Source organism: Takifugu rubripes, chromosome 13 (assembly GCF_901000725.2).
Source record: "Takifugu rubripes chromosome 13, fTakRub1.2, whole genome shotgun sequence".
NCBI lineage: Eukaryota > Metazoa > Chordata > Actinopteri > Tetraodontiformes > Tetraodontidae > Takifugu > Takifugu rubripes.
Window position 1 is genome coordinate 3,708,998 of NC_042297.1, and position 23,458 is coordinate 3,732,455.

At 42.0% G+C, this 23,458-nt stretch overlaps 1 protein-coding gene across 1 annotated transcript in view; it reads right to left on the minus strand.

Annotated features, from left to right (window-relative positions):
- The window catches only part of LOC101078319 (phosphorylase b kinase regulatory subunit beta), a 69,364-nt gene that overhangs the window by 39,487 nt on the left and 6,419 nt on the right, over positions 1 to 23,458 (minus strand). Inside the window, 9 exon segments of the mRNA XM_029846060.1 lie at positions 1,721 to 1,918; positions 2,779 to 2,874; positions 6,502 to 6,565; positions 8,835 to 8,950; positions 12,540 to 12,556; positions 12,559 to 12,619; positions 14,736 to 14,843; positions 17,492 to 17,591; positions 20,333 to 20,471. Of these exon segments, the coding sequence (XP_029701920.1) occupies positions 1,721 to 1,918; positions 2,779 to 2,874; positions 6,502 to 6,565; positions 8,835 to 8,950; positions 12,540 to 12,556; positions 12,559 to 12,619; positions 14,736 to 14,843; positions 17,492 to 17,591; positions 20,333 to 20,471 (899 nt within the window).

The following is a 23,458-nucleotide window of genomic DNA, read 5'->3' on the forward strand; positions in this document are numbered from 1 at the left end:
TATCATAAATTTATGAAAATAATGGGAACAACTGGTCGCTGTTTGGGACATAGTGACAAAAATACAATATCCTAAAGACTTAAATCTAATCTAAATATGGGGCATTCTTTCAGCTTGCTACTGTTGGTTTGGTTTATTCCGCTCTGCTAATATGATCAAAGTGTTGTGTGTTAGAAGCCTTTACAGCATTTCAAACATTAGCATGCCTGTACTTTAAGATGCAGTGGCTGAAATTAAAATATGCTTCCATTTATTAACTTCTGCGGTCTTACTCTCACTGTGTATAAATAACTTCATATTTTACTTGGAAGATTGCTGGCATATACTCTATTTATTCATTATCCTGTGAATTAGCAAACATAAAGCTAATAAAATCCCACGGCAACCCTTCTCCCTCCAGCTGTATGGAGGCGCAACATATTTTTAGTTTTCTAAAAGGTGGAGGCACGAGTGGCTGCAGTGTTACAAGGCTAATGCAATGATGAATAAAACTTGATTGTTTTAATTAATAGGACGAATAAAATGAATATCAAATGACTATTTTTTATGCACATCCCACATGGCCGTGGCTGCTGAGCTATGCAAATCTCCTCATAAACACTTCCAGCCCTGAGCCACTGAAATGGTCCAACAAACATTGTCGAATGTAGACAAGCATTACAGAAACAAATACATCTCAAGGGTTCGTTAATGTCATCTCATGTAAATAAGAATGCAAACTTAAAAGGAAATAAAAGATGCCAGAAGCATCATGACAACCCTACAAGTAGAATTAACAGATCTGCTCAATAAATAACTAACAAGTTTAATAAAACACAGTAATAAATATACTCAAACCCCCAATTACTGAAAATATTAATATACATTGGCTTAATGCTGTATAGCCTCCTGCCTGAGGGCGAGAAACCGCGTGGTCAGGGTCGGTAGGGTCCCGCGATGCTAATGCACCTGCTGGTGCGGACGTCTTCCATACATATTTCCTTAGTGTAAATTATTTTTAACTGCAGGAAATGTCAGGAAACAGAATGAAATCTTTTCCCATTGTGAAAATCCCAACTTTTCTTCAATAAAAGACTAACCTCCCTCACAAATGAACCGTCTGCTCCTCGGAGTCAGAGTACGAGGTGACCCGTAAGGCCGGAGGATTGTGGCTGATGAGACCTCATGAATGACAAACATCACCTCCAGCTCCCCGTCACGTGCTTCAGATCTCGAGCCGTTGCTCCATCAGACTCCCACACCTCATTAATGCTGTATGGTCTGCTCCCAACCTCTCACCACCACATCACCGATGGTGCCTCCATGCATGTCATTTCCGCCGGGATCACGCAGGATTCAAACAAGACAACGGATGTGTGGACATTTATGGCGATTCCACATTTATTGTAGGCAGTGTGGATTTACATTTCAGGCCTACTCCGTTTTCATCTGCATTATGTGGTTTTTCAGTTTTTTAGGGTTTTCTTTTAAAAAATTCTTCCCTTTGAGATGTAACTGTCACATTTGCCTCAGAAACCTTTTTACTTGGTTCTGTTCCTCTGCTTTTTCCATTTCGATCAATTTTCCTGCTCATAGCCGACCGCCAAGTCACCGATGTGCCGATCTATTGCTTGTTTTTAATCGCTCGGAGAAATTTGGCACATTCAAAACAGGCAATTGGCAAAACAGGCAATCAGGAAAAGGAAGGAAATTCTGCTCCTTTCATTTTTACAGCACTCACCTTCATCTCAGCAGGCTTGTAGTAGCGGCGATTTTTGTCCTCATTAGCAGTGCGGTAGCCGTCGCGCAGGAAGCGCTTAAAGCCGTACTTTCCCCGCAACTTTCGCACGATCTTGTCGAGCGTCTGACTGTAGAGAGCGTCATCGTCCACAGCAAAGGCTGGGTAGCTGATGGTGGGAAGCAAGGCTGCGTCTGTGTTCTGCCGGGGACCAAACGTTCACATTAGCCAAACAACAAGCTGTTTTAACAATGTTAGAACCTGAAATATTACTTCAGCCATTTACCAAAACAGATTTAAGCTCCTGTGAGCAGATTCTAGGTTGGAATTTGAGGGTCTTCCCATCTGAATTGGAAGAACAGTTGAGGAATGACAGGTCTCGACTGTGCAGCCACCTCTCTTTCAAGGGATCAGTTTTATCTCTAAACATCAGCGGCCAAGTCGACTGGAGTCCAGATGTGAGCCTTTATGTGCACAGGGCTGCTACCAATATTACCTCCTTACTGTTCCAATCTGCATGATGGCACCCTTGAGCTGATAGAGAGGAAATATCTTCTCTGGGAATTCAATTGCCCAGGAAGTGAATGCGTGTGGAATTCTGAGTGAATGAGATATTACACTGAGACGTTTGTTATCGCGACCTTAAACAGTCTCTGGTTTCTCAACATTAGAGCCGATTAAACATAAAAATCCCATTAAGACAAATTAATTCTGGCTGTTTTAATTGCAGTGGGTAAAAATAGAGCGTTACAATTCTGGATTATTGTACTCCTGCAGCTTCCTTCACCTCCACTTCTGCAGTCACCCTTTCATTTTCAATGTCATGTGAGCACTGCACCATCCACAGCACAGGACAAAATAACCATTTAAAAGCTTTGTTGATTCACTTGGGTTGACTCACCTTCGCGTCACGCATCTAACTAACCCATTAGGTTATATACCATGTATGGTGTATATTATATGAATACATAATACTCTATAATTACAAAATATAATTACCACATGTGATGCATTAATAAAAATAATTACACAGAGTTCACTAATAAATGTGAAGGACTCACGTGTGAGCGCGACTCTCTGGGCAGAAGGGAGGACAGAGTTTGTCTGTTCCTGTTGTGGGCATCCAGATCCACAAATATGACGGACCAGGAACAGCCCTGCAGAGCAGAAACACAGTCAGAGACAAGATTCTGGTTAAGACGAAGCAGCCGTCCTGCATTTATCAGAGGAAAGGAGCCCCTGACGGCCAAACGGCTGCACTTGAAAAGGCCCTCCACAACACTACTGTCAAATCAGAGATATTTGGAATTCTACGCGGGTCTCCACAACAGTCAGGTAGGAGCCCTCCTGCTGCTCATCAAACATTTACAATGAGGCTACTACAACACGGTCCGCACCCTTAAACACCTCTAGGCAGGTGAGGTGGGGGCCACTTATGCTCTTTCTTAGTTGTGGGAGTGATCAGAGCTTTCTGGTCCTGAAAAGTTGTTCCACTCTGCTTCACCCATCCATCAGCTGTAGCTACATAAAACTGGCCCAGTCACTTCTGCAACCTGCAAAGCCATTTCAAATGCAAGTCCGATGCATTATGGATGAACAATGGAAGAGTGTATTTTCCCACTTTCCAAATACAAGTCCGGCCAATGCTTTTAGTCAAATCAGCAAGCTGTCCTGTAGCAATCTGCATAGTCTAGTAGATCCTGGCCAACATCATCACGGCAACATGTTAAGTCAGAGAAAGGACAGTTTTCTGTTTTTGAAGGCGCAAGATCAAGATTAAATACATGACCAAGGTTTAATCTTTGTATTTTCTATGTTTTTTTCCTGATCCTATTTCACGAAGAATAAATGGCGCTGATCCAAACAGCTCAAATAAACAGTAATTACAGCAATCGTCAGGCAAAAGGTTAATTACAGCCTGGAGTTGATTAGCTATGATAACTTCAAACAAGATGGTGGAATCAGGAATTAACGCAGACAAAGAAAGACAAAAGGGTCGTGGCTGTCAAAACTCACAAAAAACAAACTTCACCAAAAACACTCTATTCTCACTCTCAGCGAGCTGACCTTTGGGGCGACCCAAGTCTTCAAACTTTCTGGGCATTTATCGGAGTTAAATTCATTCATTTATGTCCTTGAAGGAAAGAGCATTTTACACAGTGTCTGCTGGGGCTGGGCAATAAATCTAGATTTGATTTGGCTTCCCACAATCATGATTGTTGACTTAACAAGACCACTGTGCCATATGCTCACGCGTTGCTCTCATTCTGTCCTGTGATGTAAATGTAGCAGCACACGCTACCTTGCTGCACCCCACCGCCCCCCCGAACAAAAACAGGAGTTTTGATTTTAGCCCGTTTTGAGGGCGAGGAAGGAGCAGGTGATAAACCTGGGAAGAATGGTAGAAGGAAGGCAGCCTTTGGTGAAGAAGAAAGGGAAGAAAAATGCCTTCGGCTTTGAAAGATGAGATGTTTTGTAAGGGTTGCTACATGCTGGTCGCCTCAACACCCAAATCATTGGAAAGCTTTTCATAAAGTTGCGACAAAGGAGCAGAAAAAGCCACAGAAAGTTACCGTTCCCTTGTCTCCCGCCACCATCAGTATGCCGCCGCAGTTTATTCATTTTTTTTGGCAGTTTAACTCTGATCAAACATCAGTCGTTAAAGTTCAACAAAAAGCAAATTCTCAAATCAATAATTGTGATTTCAAAATACTGATTTTTTCCATAGTGGAGCAGCAGTAGTGTCTAACCTCACTAAACCGGCTGTGCACTGTGGGAAAATGGCCAGATAATAAGTGAAACCACCTGGGATCCAGTTATGTGAACAACCCTCAGTGACCTGAAGCATCCTTGTGGTTTGTGATCAATTTACTTCACAACGCTCAGGTGAAATGACCAAAAAAAAAAGACCAAGACAGAGTTCTTTTACCTCACGAAAAGGCTAACTGTGACACACTATCTGCAGCCTGGCTACAATCAAAGCGATGGGGGTGCATTGCAGGGCTGAGAGTCAGCTGGGAAATCAAGATTGATAGGGATCATTAATAAGTAACTGGCTGGTCTGTAGAAGTTTCATTCCCACAGGGGCACAAGACAGAATGGTTCACAAACACACACACACCCACTTACAGAGACATCACACGCCATGGATCATAAAGCAGCCATCCCCATAAATGGATTCTTTCAACAGGCGAGCTGAATGAGAAAATCCATTCTGCAGGAGCGATTATACCACCCATTATGCATCTGATCAGAAAAGCAAACTGTGACTTTAATAGATGCTCATCATCACAGCTCTGATCACAAGTGTTGCAGGTCGGGGAGTGTTGAAAAAAAGAAATAGTGAAGGGGGGGATCATATGTTAGGAGAATATAAAGAAGACTCATTTGCTAACGCGTTAGCAGTGCTGCGTATGCCCTTTATCTTCAGAATAAAACCCTAGTTAAGAGATATTTACCAAAAAATTCAAAGTAAACATCAACTGTATTGACCGATCACCGTAAACACACGCGATCTCTTGATGGATCGACTTGCACTTGGACTATGGAGTGGCATCATTGGCCTTTATTTTAGCGTCCATTTCAGCACCGTGATGAGGGAGCTTCTATAGAGAAAACCTACAGCCCACTAGTGATGGGACGAGCGACACTGGCGCGTCAACACTGTGCCGACAGCTCAAGAGTGAAACCCCGTATCGGTGCGTGTATCGCTTTAAGAAAGAATCACGTGACCGATACAGGAATTGTATCGTTTGGATGAGCCGCGCCAAAGTGTGTTTATAAGGAAACAAACTGTATCGACATGTCGTGGGTTTGTTGGATGGAGTTTTGCAGTTGCGCAATTATGGATCGTTCTAAGAAGTTTTCCCCAGGGTCGAATAATTTTGATCTTGTCACTCCAAACAAGGGAAATCTTTTTCTCCTTTGAGCATTGTTTACTGTTATATACTATTTTTAACGGTGGCGCTTTATCAGTTTATCAAGTGAATGACCTGTGATACATATGATAGTCAAGTCAAGAGCCTTACAGTTGCTTTATTCATTTTATAGGGTGTCTATTTTTTTAACAAGTGAATGCAATGCGCCACCTTAGTTTTTACTCTGTTCTAGTAAGAGGTTTGAATTGTTTTCAGATAAATTCACCTTTTATGTTATTGTAGGTGAAGTGTCGGCTCTGCTCCACAGAGCTATCTTACATCAATAAGAGCACTTCATCAATGCTGAGGCATTATAGAGCTCGGCATGGCAATGAAGAATTGGAAGATACTCGTGACAGAACCAGAAAACATATCCACATCTGCATCAACTTGCACTTAAAACTCTCTGCTCACCATCGTCATCTGCACCGTGTGAAAGAGTATTTTCTAAGGCTGGGGAGCTGGTGTCTAAGAGGAGAAATCGCCTCCAAAAACTTTTGTTCCTCAATAAAAATTCATAAACTAATCACTTTTTTGTATTATTTCATATGATTTAACAGCTAAGTTAACAAAGAATGTGTGTACATAAGTAAAAAATTGTAACTCTGAATTGTAACTCAAATTTGCTATATTTTACATACCAACTCAGTTTAGCAAACAAGGAATTCCTTTACCTGCAATCATTTTATAACTACTGCAGGGGTCACTATCGGGTGACCAACACAGTATCAATACAGTGCCGACACAGTTTGTGTAGTGTGTCAATACACTCCTTGAGGTATCATCGTCCCATCACTACAGCCCACGGTCTATACACTCCTCGGATATTAGAAAATTAGAGGAAGATAAACAAGTGAATGTGAATACCTGGTTTCCAAAGAGGTTGAATCCATTGATAGCTTCCAGAGCAGCTTTAGCGAGACCCACCGAGCTATGAAGATAAGAACATTTCCACATCACACAATGTTTTTCCATGAAAAGGTGGTTAAGACACAATTGACCTCTGACCTGACGTGGACAAAGAGGCATTCACACATAATAATATCCATCAGGATTCAAGGATTGAAGCTTGAAGGCTCTCAACACTGTTTCAGTGCAGCTTGTGAATCAAATGAATAAGAATGAAAGAAACATTCTCATTGGGCAGCCACCATGAATGCGCAGCAGACTAAGCTTAAAACAACTCCAATGTCACGTTGTTTCTCTTTACACTGTTTCAAGAAATACGGGCTAGAATAAATTGAGAGAAGTGGAGCGATGGCTGGCAGCTGCTCTGCTGACAGGTCTAAAAGCATTTAATTCCATTAGTAAAGCCTGAACAATGCTTCAAATTTAATGGACGGCTGGCTAAACGATTTAAAGAAGCTTTCAGTTTAAAGCAGTTTATATAATGCAAAACTAACCGGTGAGGCCACATCTCTTTACATCACACGAAGAAGATACAGATACAGGAAGCGACAGCAGAGACACATTTGTTGGGAGGGAAGATACAACCTCAATGCTTGACCTTTGTTGTGTTATTTACCGTTTAAATATAGATGTACGATGTGTAGGCACATCCATAATTGGATGAAGCCATTAAATCAGCGGTACCGCTCTGGTACTGTCTGGATAATTGTCAGTTATTTACCAAGACCTATTTTAATTTAATTCCTGCTATTTCCCACCAGCAAAAATATAATAAAACCTCTTAAATATAAAAAAAAGGTATTTGCTTCTCTAGTGACAGATGATTTTCCCTTCAAACAACATTTATTTTTACACCCTGGTGTCTTCTAGATAGAGAATTTGATACAGTAAATAAAATGTCTGTTGTCAACAGAGGCTACTATAATGAATTGTGTGATTTAATTTGGATCCATAAATAACTGGGTAAAAATGAATAGATCTGTTCCTGCTGATCCCCACAGAAACATTTCTGCCCACAGGCACACAGAGTTGATCTGTTCAGCTTGATTTACACGGCTCCAGCCCTACTTCCTGTTTCTGTACAGCATGTTAATTGGTTACCGTGTGCATAAGCCTATTCGCTAAAAGTGGAAATCCAAAGCATGACCTTGGGGGGGCTCCTTCACGTCTTCAGATCATAGTCGTTATCATTTCTTGAGGACGGCTCGCTAAGCTGCTGCCAATAACCTCGTATTGTCAGGCAGAAGAATGCTTTACAGTGATAAGCTGTGGCAGAAACTGGGATTTTTATCAGCACACTAAGGACGCGGAGGAAGGCCAGATCAACTTTGCATGAAAAATTAACAAAAAAGTTAGGAGAAATAAATTTAAAAAATGAAATCTGAATTCAGTGGCTATGATAGTGGTCCAAAACTTTGCTTTCTTACTATCTTTTACAGCCAAACATGCAGAAATGGTGAGTTTATATCTCCATCTAAATAACATAGAATGGAGAGTTTAACTATTTTAGTCTAAGCTCGATGTATTGGGCCTGGTTTCTTGCACTTTTCTCCTTATTTAACCAACAACAAGAAAAAGGTTTGCAGGCATCACTGTGTTTGATTTGTTTAAAAAGGGTGGACATAATATGGTAATAAATATATGTTTAAAAATTAATAAAATGGTCGTGCTTGCACAGGTTCTTTGTCACGCAGAAAAAAGGAACAGCTGATTTATTACATACATATTTAAGATTCCAGGATGGTTCTCCACTGGTTTAGCTTGATTACAGCCTTTTTTTAATGGTTTTAATAATTCTAAAATGGCCTAATGAGACATTTTAAATCGTCATCATGTGGTAAATTATAGTGTGAAACTGTCAATAGTTAAAATTGTCTAAAATAGAAAAGGTGTCCATGATCATGGGTCAGAGATAGTCAGTAATCCACTGGTCTCCTACTGTTGGTTGATACCTAAACTTTATCTTTGAAGAAAGTTTTAAACCACCCATAAACCCAGGTGCACTCTGCAGAAGCAGGAGCATCAGAATTCAACACCACACTTTTGTTTCACTGACTTATAGCGAGCTGTGATCTTTGTGTGGATGTTTAGATGTGCAGGGAAAAAGCAAAACGTGGTGTCCTGCGGACAAAAATCAAACCCCTCTGAAAAAAAAAGTCTCATTGTAGTCTGGGAAATGACTCAGTTGGCAGCAATGATAGAGATGCAACCCGGGAGATTTCTATAAGGGCGAAAAAAGCTAATCTAAAACCACACCATTTACTGTATATGTTGCGGAGATTCTGACAGACCTGGAATGCAGCTCGGTGCTGCCGTTGTTGTATTTGCTGCCTCTCTCCCACATGCCGTAGTCGGGCACTCTGTAGGCTCGTTCCACACAGAACACCAAGTTCTGGATGAAAGACACCTACACAAAGAAACAGCAGAGTGAGAGACTGGACATTAACATGCTGAGGGAATATAATTAACATGTTCAAGGGCACATTTACTCTCTTTGTCATTAAGATGAAAGTCGGCTGGATCAAAACTTAATACAAAACAGCCACAAAGATCTGCGAGAGCTGACATTGAAATGACTCAAAATAAAACATCCAATTATTTTATCATCTTAGGTGAAGTAATAGCGGCGTCCTTGATTTCCTTAGCCACCAAAACAAAATGACGGCCTGGTCTGTTCCAGGCAGAATCAGCAAAGCAAGACGAGGTAGAAAGTGAAAGTATAGAGTCATTAAAGGCTATCAACACATTACGTAAATATGTAAGTAAGTAAATATGAAGGCAGGGCCAGAAAATGTGCGATGGCTTAAAGTCATTAAATTATTTAAAATCAGAGAGTAGCAATCTGTGTGTGTGTGTGGGTGTGTGTGTGTGTGTTAGAAAGAGAGAGAGAGAGAGAGAGAGAGATGGAAGATCTAATCTGAAATGACAAAGTGAATGGAGGGAGTGGTAGAGAGCGAGAACAAAGATTGAGAGATGGAGATACAACCCGTGTAGGACTTAAATAGGCCAATATGTGAAGGATGGAGGGGGGAGTGTCTGTGTCTGTGTGTGGAGGTGCCTTTTCTTTCCTCATTTGGGGTTTCACAAGTTGAATGATTAACGAGGGGAACTTTTAGTATCTTAATAGTATCTTAATGAATTTTAGTGCCCACCAGCCAAACTGGGCCCCTCTCTCTCTCTCTCTGCTGGACAGACGACTGTGCCTTCCATTTCTGTTTCCATCTTCTTCATTTGCATACATGTGCACAGTTGCATGCTGCAAATAAAAGAGGCTTCATCCCGATGAGGCCCTTATTGTAAAGGCATTATTTGTAAGTGTGCCTGGTGTTTGCTTTCCTCCAGTCTGGTTAAGAAAATGAGTTTCTGGAGACGAAGATGCTTAACGTACGTGATCCATGCTTCATCCATGCTTTTTTAAAAGAGACTTCACAGCATCTAACTTCAACAAGTGTTACTTTACAAAAAGCTCCAGAGGATTCCAAAGTGACTTCAAAGACTTCAGGAATCCACCAGTCTGCAGTTGGCCAATGATCTACCAGTGGGGACACTTTGGGACTCCACCAACAAGGGGGCACCCAGTCAGAACACCCTCGAGAGCACAACATAGACTCTAGTGGGGCCAGGATATGACCCCGAGTGACAGCCAAAACAACAGAGCAAGGCCACATCAGTGTGGATTCAGAAAGGCAAAATCCACCTTTATCCCTGAGGGGACTGGGCATACTTGAATAAAGCATTTGGGGAGAGTTATGACAAATAATTCCCAAAAACAAAGAGAAACGTGACTCTATGATGTCTAATGATGTTTTGTCTGTGTTGGACTCTTCACCTCAGTTTTTCTTCGAGGAGAAAAATTCCCTTTACTTTCCTGGAACGTGACAAAACGTGTCTGACAAAACCACAGCGGCAAAATACAGCGTGCGTTAATGACGCACTAATGAGACACTCCATTTCATGCAGCCTGAAACTGAAAATGGCGCCAGAGTGGGGGGTCGATAAAGCCGCTTCCCCGAGGAGTCGCTGTAACCTTCCGATATCACCTCTAGAATGAAAAATCAAGAAACAAATAACGCAAAGCAGCTCCTGGCTCAGTACGGTAAATGCCACCATGCTTCCTAAATAGTAATGCAGACAGCCATCTTAATGTAATCTAAATAGAGCAACTTTTAAATATTTTCAGGTAAATACACACATTACACACACTCTTACGGGCTCCCTGTTGCTGCTTCATCTTGAATTATGTAAGCAGCCCAATGAGAAGCATTTAAACTGGCAAATTAAAAAAAAAAAAGAAGGTGCAAATCAAACAGGACTGTGCACATAAAAGTATTTTGGTGAAACCTTTAGTTTTTAAACCAGGGGAAGAATTACACACCCTTGTTTGTCAGTGATTAAAGCTTGAATGAGCAAAAACTAACAGAATTAATGAAGTTTGAAGCTCCTCTGGGGCGCACATGCCACAGAGGAGGGGGGCAAGCGTAGCCAAGCGGCCCGGTTGTTTTAAAAGGCACAAAGAACAAAGCCAGTAAAGGCCGGCCGAAGCAGTAACAGTGGGGATCGATGTGCTGCTGAATGAGGAGTTGCTGTTCAGTTCCCAGCAGGATGTTTAAGCTTCAATGGCAAAATCATCTTTATGTTTCCCTGGTCTAAAGACAAGGGGCTCCACAAACAAATATAAATGTGAGCTCAGCTTTAAAAAGTGACAGAGGGTCCCCTGATCGTGCATTTGTGCCAGCCTAATGCATCTGTGGAGGATTTATAGAATAAATAACTGGTTTAGAAACCCTCTAGTCTCATTTTGGGCCTCATATTGGGGCGTCAGGTGGTAGCATCACATCAGCACAGGGTTTTCATTAGGTTCTTTGAAAAAGATAATCCAGGTTAACTAACAGATAATAACAATTTTCCAAGTCACATTTGATAAAAGGACCAACTACATACAGCTGCCTCTGGTGGAACACAATCAGAATCAGATTTACTATGTCAAGTATGTGCTCATATCAGGAAATTGACTTTGGTGTTTTTGACAATCAACACAGACAATAATCTAATGTTGTTGTGATGTCATCGACATTAACGCAAGTTGGCTGCATGATTATAGCATGCTAACTTCGGAAGATATTTGCTGTGTTTTATTGTTACTATCTGAAATAAGACTTGTTTTGGCGGCACTATATTTAACGCATGAACAAACGAATCTCTGCATATGACCTTTTGTGGTGACTCTCATTACTCAGGAAACTGCTTAAACAAAATCAGACATCCAAAAAAGAAACCTGTCAGACTCCAAAGGGATTGAAATTAATTGACCCAAACACGGCCTAAACTTTCACTGTGGGATTGTTACAAGGTCAGGTGCAGCATCGGTGCTCAAAGAGCTGTTTAGGGTGTCGCCCTACATTTTAAATCAAGTCTCCGCACACACACACACACACACACACACACACACACAGTAGAAAAGTTTGACTTGGCCTTTCTGAGAAAGTTGTAGCTTCATAGCAGACACAATGTAGAATTCCTCAGGCATGTCACTTAGGTTCAGTCAAGATTCATTTAAACACACACACACACACACACACACACACACACACACACACACACACACACACACACACACACACACACACACACACACACAAACAGCTCACATATATGCTTAACGAGTGGCTCCATCACAACCACTAAATGATTATGCTACATGAGTGTTAAACCAACTTCCTGTTGAATAGAACATTATGGCATCCAGCATCTGCAGGTAATTATCATTAAGAAATAGTGAAGTGCCTCTTTATGTGCTTTTCTTAACAACCCACTGATGAGGTCGGTGATAACCTCAGTGAATATTTCTGTGGGGTTAAATGACAGAGTGAGCTGAAGATGAGGAAAAAACTGTTCATGAGGACGGTGGATACCGGCTGTGGGTGGATTATCAAGCGAAGCAGCGCCCGAATCCCTTAAATTGATCCCACTGAGAGCCGCTGCAGCGTCTGGTTTACCTCGTCGGTGTTGTAATGATCTGCAGACCAGAGCAGATCATCTCCACCAGGTACAGCAGGAACAGCGAAACAGCATCAATCTGCAGCAACGACAGAAAGTGAGACACAACCCTGTTAAATTTAAGACCTCTGTGCCCTGCGAGGCATTTCTACAGTTTACAATACTGCCCTCTTTAATTTCCCCTTACAGCGACACTTATTAGCTATTAAACCTTTAATACGAGTGACACTTGTTATGATAATTTACTATGATGTATTAGCTTGTAATATCAGAGGGATAAAATGCTCTAATTTACTGTCTGACATCAGAACATATTGGATTAGCTGAGACTTTCTGATGCAAGAAGCAGTTTTGGTTGATTTCCTATCAAGCCTGATTGAGGTATTGGAAACCTTTCTGAACAAATGATCCAACGTCTTTTTAAGAATTACACAAACAGGCAACTGTCGATACCACTGACAAGGGGATAAACTGTTGGTGTGTCAAAGAGACATCCATCTCTCCATTCACACATGCAGAAATGAACACGGGTTTACATATATGAGCATTATCCTATAAATTACCATTGCAATAAATAAGTGCCAGGAGGAGAGATCAATGCTTTTACTTTGGCCATTTATCTTCACTAAGATTTATTTTCCCCACAGGCAGCCAATGGTCAGGATTCCCTAGACCAGTATAAGCGATCAGTAATGGAATCAGTGCAGTGGAGCTTTACAAGGAACAGCTTTGAACCCTTTTCTACTTTGTTTAAAAGTGTGTGAACGTATGGATCTGAACTCAGAAAGTCTCAGGCTTTTAATGTTGGCCTACATTTACTATTTACTGAAACCAATTAGTTTTAAATGTAACACTGCTAACGCTTCAAGCAATATACAGCTTTGTGAATACATTGCGGAGACACTCCTGATCAAAATCTTTAGACCAGCAGAAAAATTATAGATTTGCATTTTGCACTCTTGGATCTAAAGAAAGTTCCAAGTCGAGTTTGCAAAAACAAGAGATGGAAGCGAGACAAGAAACAAAAGCCAAAATCTGGCCAAATATTTGAATTCCGTGTCATTTTCTGTCTGTCCCACCTCCTGATGGCAAAGGCAAAGAAGCTTCCTGTGTTTGAAGTGGTTGGATTGTTGAGATAAGCAAGGCGTCGCGCAGCGTGCCATCGCTGCTGAGGTCAGACGCAGCCAAACAGGCATTTTCTTCAGAGAACCCGGGTGGAACAAAAAAAGTCAACTGGTAGAATCAAAAACTGCAGCAGCACTGAGCCAGAGGACCCGATGGGCTGTCCGTCAAGATAGGGGACGATCCACGACCCAAATTAAGACCATTACTGGTGCTGAGTGCAGCCCAATAACCATCAGGCAGCATTGACAGAAGAGCTTAAAAAGGGAAAAAAACATCTTCAAAGGCCACATCTCTGTGCCATTTGGACCGCAAGAGAGCACCAAATGTGGACATTGAAATGAGGGCAAAAAAGAAAAATTACATTTTATTTAATGGTCCCGATGACTTCCAATGTTATTGACATGACAAGGAGATCCAGCTCGTGATGTGCTGAACAGGAAAAGGGCACCATCGCGCTGCAGGGGGCTCTTTTCTTGGACGGACCGATAAAACCTGAGGTGCAATGGTGCCAAACGACAGGTGGCTGGATGAGATGCTGTGGGAGGCTCCCTCGTGACTGAGGGCCCTCCTCTGTGTGGTCAGGACTGGGCATTTCCAACAGGACAATGCTGCCTTTCAAAATGGCCGCCTGACCAAGGACTTCTTCCTGATGTCACACTTTTGGCACCACGCACATTTGGGGAATGAAAATTTACACAAATGGACAGCGAATTTTTGAAATAATCAGCAAGAATGTTGGAGTTACTCATTAGTGAGTGCTTGAGATTATTTTAGTTTTGAGTCTGGGGGGGTCATAATTTTGATATGGTCTTAAATGTTTCATCAGCTGATGAACAGCCCCTTTCAGTTCTTAACAACTGTTTATAATAAAGTGCTTCATTTCTTTCTACCTCGCTTCCATTTCTTCTTTTGGTATTTTGAGACTCTATTTAAACCCTTCAGACTCCAACAGTGTAAAGGTTTAATCCTTGCAGTTTTTCACTGGTCCCAAGACTTTAATCAGGACTTTATGTTATTGATTGTGTACAGTCTGTTGAGAGCCGATTTGTTTGCTCAGCACAGTGCCAGACCTGCAGGTGGTGGTAGTCCCTGTAGGGGTGGACCTCATCCCCAGTGTCCACGTTGAACACTGAGTGCAGACACTTGGTGGGGCTGGGGTCCTGTTTAAACTGCTCCACCTGCACAGAGACAAGCAATAAAGGCAATGAAGAGAGAGCAAGGTCAAGGGTAGAATTCATTTCCTCCCCAGAGGTTCCGCAGCAGCCTTGGACATAACTGACTGTCCTGTATAAACGCACTCTGATGTCTTTTAAATCATATCACCCCCATTGCTGCTCGGTTAATACTTCATCCACTTTTATTTGACTTCCTTTTATATTTGATCTCAAAAAGTTCCACTTGCATTCCAGTACACCATTTTTGCCAACTGAATTTTGTTTCAGCTGCCTCGTCACTTTTAATCAGCTTATTGTTGTTAATTCTGTAGTTCCAGTTACTATCCTAGATAGAGAAATTATCATACTTAGGGGGTCGTCGAATCATTAGGTCACATCTTAGTTATGCTGTTATAGGCCAAGGCTGCCGGGGTCCAGAAACATGATCACCTGACAGGCCTCTGTCACCCCACTGGGTCATGGTTTCCTCTCTCCTCTCCTCTCCTCTCCTCTCCTCTCCTCTCCTCTCCTCTCCTCTCCTCTCCACTCTACCCCCCCCCATCAGCAGGAGGGTCCCCCTACATGAGCCTGGTCCTGCTCAAGGTTTCTGCCTGTTAAAGGGGAGTTTTTCCTTGCCACTGTTGCTTGTCTGGGGTCAGGCCCTGGGATTCTGGAACGCACCTTGAAACAATTTTGATTGTATAAGACGCTATATAAATAAAGATTGACTTGAATTATACTTGTGTTTTCAGTAACTCATCTGGTTAATTTGATTTGAGCATCTCCCCCTCTCACTTCAATCAACATTATTAAAGTAGAATTATTCCAAATGAGTGTATATATTCAACATAAAAAGATCAAAGATATAAAATCATTCTATTCTCAAATATTCGAAGCGCAATTTTTTTGATTGTCGGTCCAACCAAGCGACAGTGTCAAGTAGCTCTATTCCTCAGACATTGTGAGAGACCCCGAGGGCTTGTGTAGAACTGCCGCAGTGTCCCGATCCCAGTTTAACCCAACAAAACGAGAATTCAATGGCTGTAGTCTAACACCAGTTCAGCATTAAGTTTACTACCTGTGTGATGTTAAATCATTTTTTGAGATACAACTACTGGTTATAGATTACAGTCAGTGATTTATGAATGTATGTCATAGTTGTGCCGTTGTGCCTGATATTACTCTGAAAACAAACTCCTAGCATAAGCGTTGCTAAGCTAACTGATGGTCTTTACAAGACAGAAAAGGGAAATAAGGATAACAGTGTTTCGATGGATGTTAAGACGATGTCTAATCAGCACTTCAATGGCGCTCCTAGGGATGGTCCTGTCCACCACAGCTACTCCCGGTGCCTCCTCAGAAACACTGACAGTTTACAGTGGATAAACAATCCACGGAAGCCAAAACTAATGTCAAGAAAATGGAAATTTCCGACTAGCCAAAGTTCTTGCTTCAACACTTTTTAAGATGCCCCTTAGCCGTGGTATAATGAGCATATAGCAGGACCTGTCGTGATGTATTGCTTAATTACAGTTCAGTGACTGCTCAAGTTTTGGGTGTTTTGGGGTATCAAACAATGACAGAAAAGATAAAGGATTCTGCAGTGTCGGGTGTTTATTTCCTCTGGAATAGTCAAAACACCCATTTTTAGAATGAAACAACTGAATCAGAAACTCGGAGGTGACCTTTTCAGGTCTATACCGTTTTTTCTGTCAGTGGACTGAATTAACCAAAAATAATTGTACCAATAATAGAAGAATCTGTTAATGTTATTTGAACTTATATCACCAGGAAACAGCACAATACACCCTAAGTTAGCATCCTCCAGACACTAAATGTGTGAAGCAGACCATGAAAACCAAATCTGACCTGTGATAGCTTTAATTTAGCTTAACAGATATCAATTTATTATGATAAATATAATTCCAACCAACAGCAGACTGATACAATTAGTCATTCAACACCTTAAATCAACTGCAGATTTTATCAGCTCCATTCCTTTGCATATCAACCACATCTGGATTTATTTAAAGTCAATTAATGGCAAAAGAAAAAAGGTCAATAAGTTATAAAGACAGTGGGCCCCAGCTGCTACACTTGCTGAGTGGTATTTGGCCGGCATTTGCCCTTGTGTCATGTCTCCATAAAACTGTCATGTTCTCTGTAAGTGTGGAAGACAGGGCCATAAGGAAAGCTACTCTGAGTAATCAGCTGTGTAGATGCAGCTTTGCAATTAACGCACAGCAAATCTTTCCCCTAAATTAGGCTGTCAAGGTCAAAGAGGCATGTGAAACAGAATAGCACGAGCACACATGTCTGAGGAGGATATTGGTGATTCAAGTGTGATTTTATGGATCTTGTATGTTTTGCTGTTATGTAATCATCCTCTGTAGCCTCTGTCCACCATTTTCTCAATTGCTATGATTTAATGAAGTAAAGACATAAGTCTTTGGCAATTAGAGGCTGTTGTGCCCTGAGGACCACATAAATAGTTCCGCATCTTCATTTCTTTGGACAGGAAAGAAAAAATAGTCACGCGTAGTGCTTCAGCTCTCTGCCTTCGACGAAGGGAAGCTCAGAATTCACTTTCGATCCGAACAACAGTCCTGCGCTGCAGGGGGCCTGTGCGCACTCTGAAAACAGAAGCTGATTGAAGGGCGGCTGAAACTCACCTTATCAGCCTGCCTCATGTAGCAGTAGAGGATTCCTCTCATGCACTTGACTGCAGAATGCTCCAGCTCATGAGTCCGGCCCATATCATCATCAATGCGCCTGCCGAACAGTGAAAACACCACAGGATGATGCAGCCAGACAACAGCACTGATGAGCGTATAGAACCGGACAGAACAATATCGGCTCTTAAAAGCTCTTTATTCGACTGTAATGTTATGGATTTAGGACGTTACAGTAGAATAAACTGGTTTCATCCACATATCAATCAGTCATGGCTGAAATAACTTCGGCGGATGCACACTGCGAAGGCTACTGTACATTAATTACGACCAGTGATGACATCTCCGGGGAAAAGATGGTCTTTGTTTGAATTTCGCAAGGAGGCGACACATTAATCACGTAGTCTTTTAAAAGTGACCCTCACGTCAGAGCTCATCGCCCGCAGAAAATATAGCAGGCACTTCTCATCAACCCATGTCCTGTTTTAAAGTACTTCAGTGGAAACTCATTAACGGGCAGCGTGTATTCCACAGTGTAATATGCATGAGGTGATCTGGCAATGATCTGGCAATGATCAAGGGTCACAGTGACATACCCAGCTCTTTTATTTTAATTAATTAAAAGCTACATGCTTTCTATTAGAAAAAGCCAATGGGTTAAACAATGTGTTAATAACAAGTCTTTTTATAACAAGAGCCGTATTTATAATGTCATAGATGAGCAGTTTCATTCGGCACCTTTACTCACACAGTCCCTTATAAATGGATTATCCCTTAAGTCCTTGTTGCCATACATGCAACAATACATGACCCTTGTCTGTCCTCCATGTCTTAAACAGTGATTGATAAATCCCAGTGATTAATTGTCTAATTAATGTCGACATTAACATTTGCAACAGACGTTCGGAGAATGAATCGTTTCCTGCACTCTCTATTTGATGAAGATGTTTCGATACACTATATTTATTGACAGTTTTTGTTGATAAGAAACTTGAGATCTATTTGTGTGCCTGCTGTTCCGGACTTGGTTGACTGGTTGTCCATGCATGTCCGCCCTGACTGAAATGAGCTGATGGTTATCAGGCTCCTGCATGGCTTCATTATCTGGGGGGATAATGAGCCTCTTGTTTGACTCAGGTGTGACAGAGACGGCAGCATTTCAAAGGTACAGGGAAGGACGCCAGCGCCTCGGAGCCTGGGGAGGTACCAGTGTTTCATTGTACGTGACCAGCTGTTGAACGACGCGCCTTCAGACGCTGACACCACGGTGGGATCTCTCCCTTAAGGTGATCGTGGGGAACGCTGCAAGCAGTTCTGTGACAGCAGATGTACAGACATTAAAGAACGATAGCTAAAATGATCACCTGGCATTTTTTATCATGCTCACCAGTCAGGTAATAAAATTAGGCCGCAGCGACCTGGGCAACGTGACTGATGACTTCCAAACTCTGATCAGGTCATTGTTGAATTCAACATAATGATGAACCACAATCACAAGAATGACCCAGATAATCCCAAATCTACTCACAGAAGCAGGCTAAATTCTGGAAACAAGTTTGTGCCAGCTCAGAGAGGCTCACTGAACTGACTGGTAGTTGAATTCCTGACAGAAACAGCAGCTGCCTGTGAGGTAAGTAATGGTACTGGCCAAGCCTCTCAGATGAGAATTGTCTTAATTAAATCCCAGTGACAATTCTAATAGGAGGCAGCCATGACTGATGACTGGGATGTGCCGCTGGTCACGTCACTGCAGTGCTCTATTTTTACCCTGCTGTCTCTCCTTTCCATCTCATTTTTTCACTCCATCTTCATTTCAATTTTGTGGTTCATCATGTCTCTCTCATCCACTCCTGCCAAATCTCCCTTTCTCTGCTCCTAACCGCTCTCCTTCTCTCCGGGTTGCTCCCTCCGTCCCATTACAGGCTCATTTTTGGGGGGAAGTTATCTTTTTATGTGGAAAGTAATCACTGGGGAATGACAGTGTCAAGAGCTGATAAATGACTTTTGGGCTCAGATGGTTCTCAGTGTAACTTTAAAATGTTGCCCTAGAATTAATATTCACAATCTGTTTAAAAAAGCACAACAGCAATTGTAGCCAGAAAGGATGAAAGCAGTGGAGAGTTGTGCATTACACTAATGGTCACATAGAAGAGCGCTAAACAGTGATACCCTTTCAACTACGGGCCAAAACAAAATCCCAATTATATTGAATACACTGACACTTTAAGGTATCATATAACTAAACCTGCTGACCTTTGAAGTTCACATAATTTTCAAGGGCTTCCAGTTGGATCAATACATCTAGAACACAGTGTTTGATGTGTTTGCTATAAAGAAATAAATACAGCACGACAACTCAAAAGTGAGGTCCACCCTAGTCACAGAATTTTAAAAAAAATGGTGCCAAAGCAGATTTTACATTGGAGAAATAATCCAGCCCTTGAGGGAGAATAGCCTAATTTAGCAGGTTAACCTTTCATAAATGTGGCCAGATTCTTTAAATACTGTAAATTTGTGTGTTCTATAAACATATGTATTATACTTATATAAGCATATTTAATGATTATAGCATGTGTTATAGGTATAGATGTTATAGGTCCAAGTATTATATGTATATTAGGAGCCTCCAGCTTGTCCTGAGCTTTCAGTTGGTGGAGTTTTCTAAAAGGTTTGGTCCCAGTAATGGCCGGTGAAGTCAAAAGATAATAATTTCTGCATCTCGCTGCCACATACTTGATGAGCTGACCCTGGCCTGGGTCAGAATCATCACAATTATAGCTTAAGTGCCATGGTAACAAAGAAACACTTCATGCATACTTCATTTATGTATTTTATACGAACCGGTAGGCCAGGGCCAGGGCCCAGGCACTGGCAGCACAGTACAGGGAGTCTCGGACTTTGGCTTCCTTGCAGGTAGAACATGTTTTGACAGGGAAGAGGCCGGTGGTTGGACTCTGGTAGTTCAGAATCGTGGTCTTGACTAAATAAAGACAGACAGGAAGAGCAAAGGTGAGGAAGCATTTATTTTCAACATCCTGTCACGTGACAAAATCTAATCACGGTCAAATCAATTAAAGCTCAGAGGAGATTACACACTTAATTACCGGTAATTGGGTTCCCACTGCACTGCTAGCCTTTTAGGCACTAACTACAGTCATCGTTATGCAACACCACTGTCATCACACCTTATGTCAGTTATGAAGTTGCACTTAGACACTCTGGTGAACACATTTGGTTGATTTCTTTGCACCTGTAGAGCAGGGAAGATGCATATCATTCTACAGTCAGTAGCTAATGAGCCATTACTGTGTTATTCTCTCCACACCTGGATGCACATCCAACACAGTGAAATGTAAAATATGTCTGGCTCTGGCAGATCTTCTTGTCACCCTAACCTTCAGAGCTACCAACTCCTTTCCATTCATCTGGATTCCGTGTGCGCACTCTGAACATCCAATAAATTAGGAAAAAATCATATTAAATTATGCACAATTCAATTTTGTAATGGGCTGGGAAATTGGCAGGCATGTCCTCTCTGATGAAAGCAAAAAGCTAATGAAATAAAGGCTTTTGGAGGAGGGCACTTACACATTTTTATGCAGACACAGCAAGGGCGTCATGCATGTTATTTAAGTCGCACCGGGTCTGAGTGCTGACAGAGAAGTGATTAGTAATAGAAGAAACCTGAGCAGATGCTTTAATGGACACTTGTCTTCTTGTCCCATCTTCTTAACCGCTTTATCCCTTTCGGGGTGACGGGGAAAGTGCACAAAGGGTGAAGGCAGGTCCGCCCCTGGATGAGTCACCAGTTCACCCCTATATGAGCACTTGTGGGTTCGGAACCTTGCTCAAGGGTACCCTGGCAGTGCTCTGAAGGTGTACTGGCACCTTCCCCTACTACCACAGCACCTTTAATGGACACCGAAGAGTCTATATGGTACATGAGGCTCATGTGTACTGTGTGATGAGCAAACACACATCACATGGAAATAACCCCCCCCACTCCACACACACACACGCACACACACACACACACACACACACACGGAGAGCATGCAGACCACACAGAAAGGCCCCAAGTTGGGCTTAAACCTACACACTGTGCTAACAGCCAGTGGCTCACCCTGCCATTAATGTGAGATCAGGAGGTTTAGCATATTTCACAGAGGATGAGCTCACTGGCTCTGACGGCGCATCGTTTGAGCTGCACAGTTCATTTCTTCCACAACAGCATGGGAGTATATTACAATACCCAATTTCCTCATGTGTTGTCTTACACCATAACCTCCACCACGACATATTGCTTCATAAATGTTGCGCTGCAGTGTAAAATTGATGCACACGTTCTCCAGTGGATACAGCCTATTAACAGTGAATTTACCGTAGATTAACACCATTTTCATGGTCTTCTACATGTTGCAGTTATTTTCTGTGTCTAACATCTTTTGTGGGTTTATACGTGACAAATGTCAGTCATTAATGATGCATTTGTCCAAAAAGGACCTGCTCACTCTGTCATTTAGGTGATGTCTACATTGTCAAAGCCTCAGCAGAAAAAAACACTGCAAACCTTTGTCTGTTTACAGGAAGCCAAGCTCTTTTGAAAAAGCACAAAGAAACAAGCAACAATGAAGAGAGTGGACGCAGCGGTCGGCCAAGAACACTTAGTGCAGCAGATGAAAAACACATCAAGCTTATTTCCCTTCAAAATCAGAAGATGAACTGGTCTTCGTGGAAGAGTTGCAGCCAAAATGCCAAACCTCCAACACAGAAGCGAGGCCACAGACAAACCAAAGCTGCCAACTTTTTTAAAAGAGCATCTTCAAACACCAGTCTGCTTTGAAATATTCGTCTGGGAGAGGCCTTGCTGGCGGAGTCCAACTACCTCGTGTCTTGTTGCTGTGCTCATAGCCTTTACACATCTGCCCCAAACCTTTGCAGTATTGTCTGTTGCACACCCACATGTGCATTTGCTTTGCATGCTATTGTAACGCCTCAGCAAACTCAGCTTTCCACTTTACTTCACTTCCACAACACTTTTAGCCACCCGGCACTTCTCCTTCGCCGTTTTATAATGTGCTGGACCCACAAAAATACTAAAAAAAAAAGGGACTGCGTTACAAAAGTACATGCACTTGAGGTATGTGACTGTGTAAGTCAGGCAACAAGAACTGTGTGAGCCAAGATAAAATAAAATGGCTCAAGTTCACCGAAGTTCACACTCAGGATTAGTGACTAAGGACAGAACGACGGATGTAAGCTCTTAATACGAACAGATCCAAGCCCTCAGATAATATACTGAAATATTACATACTAAAATACATACACAAGCCCTCTGGGAAAGTAATTCATCAGCTTCATATACACATACACACACACACACACGTGCTCACACACGCAGCGCTCCTGCAGTCGTCCCCTCACTGATGACTAATCTGTCTAGAGGGATCACTTAATTTTTCATCTGAACATTATGTGGGTGCAAATGAAGGGGACATCCATTTTGCAGAGTTTGTTCCAGCGGGAAAAAAAAGGGGACAGAGGGGAAGAGAGAAGCAGATGGGGATGGAGAAGATTGGAAAAGAGATAAAGAAGATGTGTCTGAAAAAAGAAAGAGTCCACGGGCTGGCACTGACACTGGGTGTAGGGGACAATGAGGAGAAGGTTACACTCCGCTGCCCCGGACCATGAATTCTCAGAAGATATGAGATATCAAACAGCCCACAAACAAAGACAAACAATAATGCTCATTTATTCTTTTCCGTGTGTGCTTGAGCGGACGAGGGACGAGGGACAATGGGACGAGGATACAGTAAATTTAATCAGTGCCAATGCTGAGACATGCAGACCCACACATTCAGAGATATGCACCACCCGTTAATGGGGCAGCAGCTTCTGGAATGCCAGTAGAACAAGGTTTAATTTACAGTGAATGGTTATGACGTCCAACATTTACATTTAGTCCTC